Source organism: Sminthopsis crassicaudata, chromosome 3 (assembly GCF_048593235.1).
Source record: "Sminthopsis crassicaudata isolate SCR6 chromosome 3, ASM4859323v1, whole genome shotgun sequence".
NCBI lineage: Eukaryota > Metazoa > Chordata > Mammalia > Dasyuromorphia > Dasyuridae > Sminthopsis > Sminthopsis crassicaudata.
Window position 1 is genome coordinate 165,245,923 of NC_133619.1, and position 2,994 is coordinate 165,248,916.

Consider the following 2,994-nt stretch of genomic DNA (forward strand, 5'->3'; position numbering starts at 1 on the left):
AATTCAACATCCATTTCTTTTTTTTTTTTTTTTTTTTGATTGTAAAAATTTATTATTTTATAATTATTCCACTAAAATTATACAAATTACATTCAATACTTGAAAATGATGGTAGGGAGGAGAAAGAAGCGGCCCTGTGTGGCCTGGTAGTATCATCAGGTTTGGCAAATTTGACAAAAGAAATCCAGCTGTGTTTGGGAGAGAGTAGGGAGACTGTCCATTATTAAAAAAAAAAAAAAAAAAAAAAAAAAAAAAATGAAAAGTCCTTTTTGTTTAAAAGAGAAAAAAATATATAGCCACCAGTGAGGAAGCCGATGTTGCACGTGCACTTTCCTTGGGGACTGAAATGAGGTTTGTTTGACATGCTGATGCTGGTCAGAGGGGAAAGGAGGCTGCAGGAGTTTACGCAGGTTCACAGTTGCTGGGTGGCAGGTTTTTATGTTTGAAATACTGCACGACTTGCTGGGGCAGCTCTGCCAGCACAGCTTTAGCCAGGGTTTCTTTAGGTGCATTACGGAATTCCCGAAAGGGTACAAACTGCACAATGTCTCGAGCTGCCTCTTCGCCAGTGTGGGAACGCAGAGCACGAGTATCACCATCCAGGAACTCCATGGCAGCAAAGTCAGCATTGCCCACACCCACAATAATGATGGACATGGGTAGCTTGGAAGCCTGTACCACTGCATGGCGGGTCTCATCCATATCGCTGATAACACCATCAGTGATGATGAGGAGGATGAAATATTGCGTAGCTGACCGTTGCTCCGTAGCATGGGCGGCAAATCGAGCTACATGGTTGACGATGGGGGAAAAGTTGGTGGGTCCATAGAAGCGGATGTGAGGGAGGCACGCTGAATATGCCTGGGCAATACCATCCACACCTGAACAGAAGGGATTGGTGGGGTTGAAGTTGATAGCAAATTCATGAGAAACCTTCCAGTCTGGGGGTAACTGGGCACCAAATCCCAAAGCTGGGAACATTTTGTCCGAGTCATAATCCTGAATGATCTGCCCAACAGCCCAAATGGCTGACAGGTACTCATTGGTGCCCATGGGGTTGATGTAGTGCAAAGAGGAGGGATCTCGAGGGTTCCCATTGGAGGCTGTGAAGTCTATTCCGACAGTAAACATAAGCTGGCATCCTCCAAGGATATAGTCTAGGAAAGAATAATCCCGGGTTATCTTACAAGAACGAATAATGATGATGCCTGAATTCTTATAATTCTTCTTCTTCTTTTGTTTTTTAGGGTTGATACATTCTAGCTCTAGCGGAACACCATCTCGAGCCTCACACATCTTCACCACTGAAGTCTGGAACTCACCAATGAAGTCATGGCCACCGTCATTATCATAGTCATAGCACATGACCTGAATAGGTTTCTCCAGATCTCCATCACAGAGTGATACCAAAGGCACAGTGAATGGTTTCCACACAGGATCCAGAGTGTACTTTATCACTTCTGTTCGGTGAACAAGCATCCATTTGCCATCATCTCCTGGCTTATAAAACTCTAGAAAGGGGTCCGATTTCCCAAAGAGGTCCTTCTTGTCCAGTTTCCTGCCTGCCATGCTCAGTGTGATGACTCGGTTGTCCGACAGTTCCTGGGCAGTGATCGTGATCAGGCCTTTCCCTGCTGGCTTCTCATTCACCAAGACCAAGGGCCGAGTGATTTTCTTGCTGGAGACGATCATTCCCAAAGTACAGGAGAACTGGCCCAAAAAGTCATGCTCATCCAATTGCAGACTCGACTTGTCCTGATCAAAGAGGGCAAATTTGAGCTTCTGGACTTCCTCAAAGTGATAGTCAATGACAAACTTCTTGGCAAATGCTGGATTCAGATTGTTGATAGCAGTTTCTGTCCTGTCAAACTCATACCACTTGCCATTGTTCTCAGTGAATAAAACACAGAAGGGGTCAGACTTGGAAGTGACATCTCGGTCCAACAGGTTTTGGCCACTGACAGAGAGTTCCACCTTGCATACGCAGTACTGGGACCCTATGGGCCCTGCAGGGGAGCTGGCGCCCATTGTGTAGGCCATGGCTGCTGGGGGCAGCAGCGGTTCCTGACAATCGCTCCTGGGCTCCGAGCTCCCGATTACCCTCGGGCGCAGCAGATGCCGTGGGTCCGGAGTGCCGACCCCGCCTCACCGAGCGATCACCACGACCCCCAAGCGGTGCGTCTGGGGCATCCCCGAGGGGATTGCTCCCTCCGGGCCCGAGGAGCCCGCGGGACGCCCGAGACGGGGCTCACGCCGCAGCCCACATAACCGCTCAGCCTCCCAGTTCCAGCCCCTCAACATCCATTTCTACTAAGAACACTTGAGAGTATGGAATAAATGGACTATTCCTTAAAATGGTCAGGAGCATATATTTAAAACTATCAGTAAGCTTCATATGTAATGGAGACAAACTGGAACTTTTCCTAGTACGATCATGAGTGAAACAAGGTTGCCCACTATCACCATTACTATTTAACATTGTATTAGAAACACTAGTCTCAGCAATAAGTGGAGAAAGAGATTAAAGGAATTAGAGTAGGTAATGAGGAAACCAAACTATCACTCTTTGCAGATGATATGATGTATACTTAGAGAACCCAGAGATTCTAATAAAAGCTATTAGAAATAGTCCATAACTTTAGCAAAGTTACAGGATACAAAATAAATCCACTTAAAATCCACTTAAATCCTCAGCATTTTTATACATCAACAAAATCCAACAGCAAGAGATACAAAGAGAAATTCCATTCAAAATAACTGTTGATAGTATAAAATATTTGGGAATGATTACAAAACACTAGCCACAAAAATAAAATCAGATTTTAAAATTGGAAAGGCATTAAGTGCTCTTAAATAGGCTGAGCGAATATAATAAAGATGACAATACTCCCAAACTGATCTATTTATTTAGTGCTACACCAATCAGACTCCAAAGAAAAAATTTTAAGGACCTAGAAAAAATAACAACAAAATTCATATGGAAGAACAAAAGGT

At 44.4% G+C, this 2,994-nt stretch overlaps 1 protein-coding gene across 1 annotated transcript; it reads right to left on the minus strand.

The window, feature by feature from the left end:
- Positions 1-250: 250 nt before the first annotated feature.
- LOC141560791 (copine-2) lies at positions 251-2,293 on the minus strand. Its single transcript, XM_074299503.1, has one exon. It carries the CDS (start codon positions 2,038-2,040, stop codon positions 403-405), a length of 1,638 nt encoding a protein of 545 aa, XP_074155604.1. The 5' UTR covers positions 2,041-2,293; the 3' UTR covers positions 251-402.
- Between the last annotated feature and the right edge of the window lie 701 nt (positions 2,294-2,994).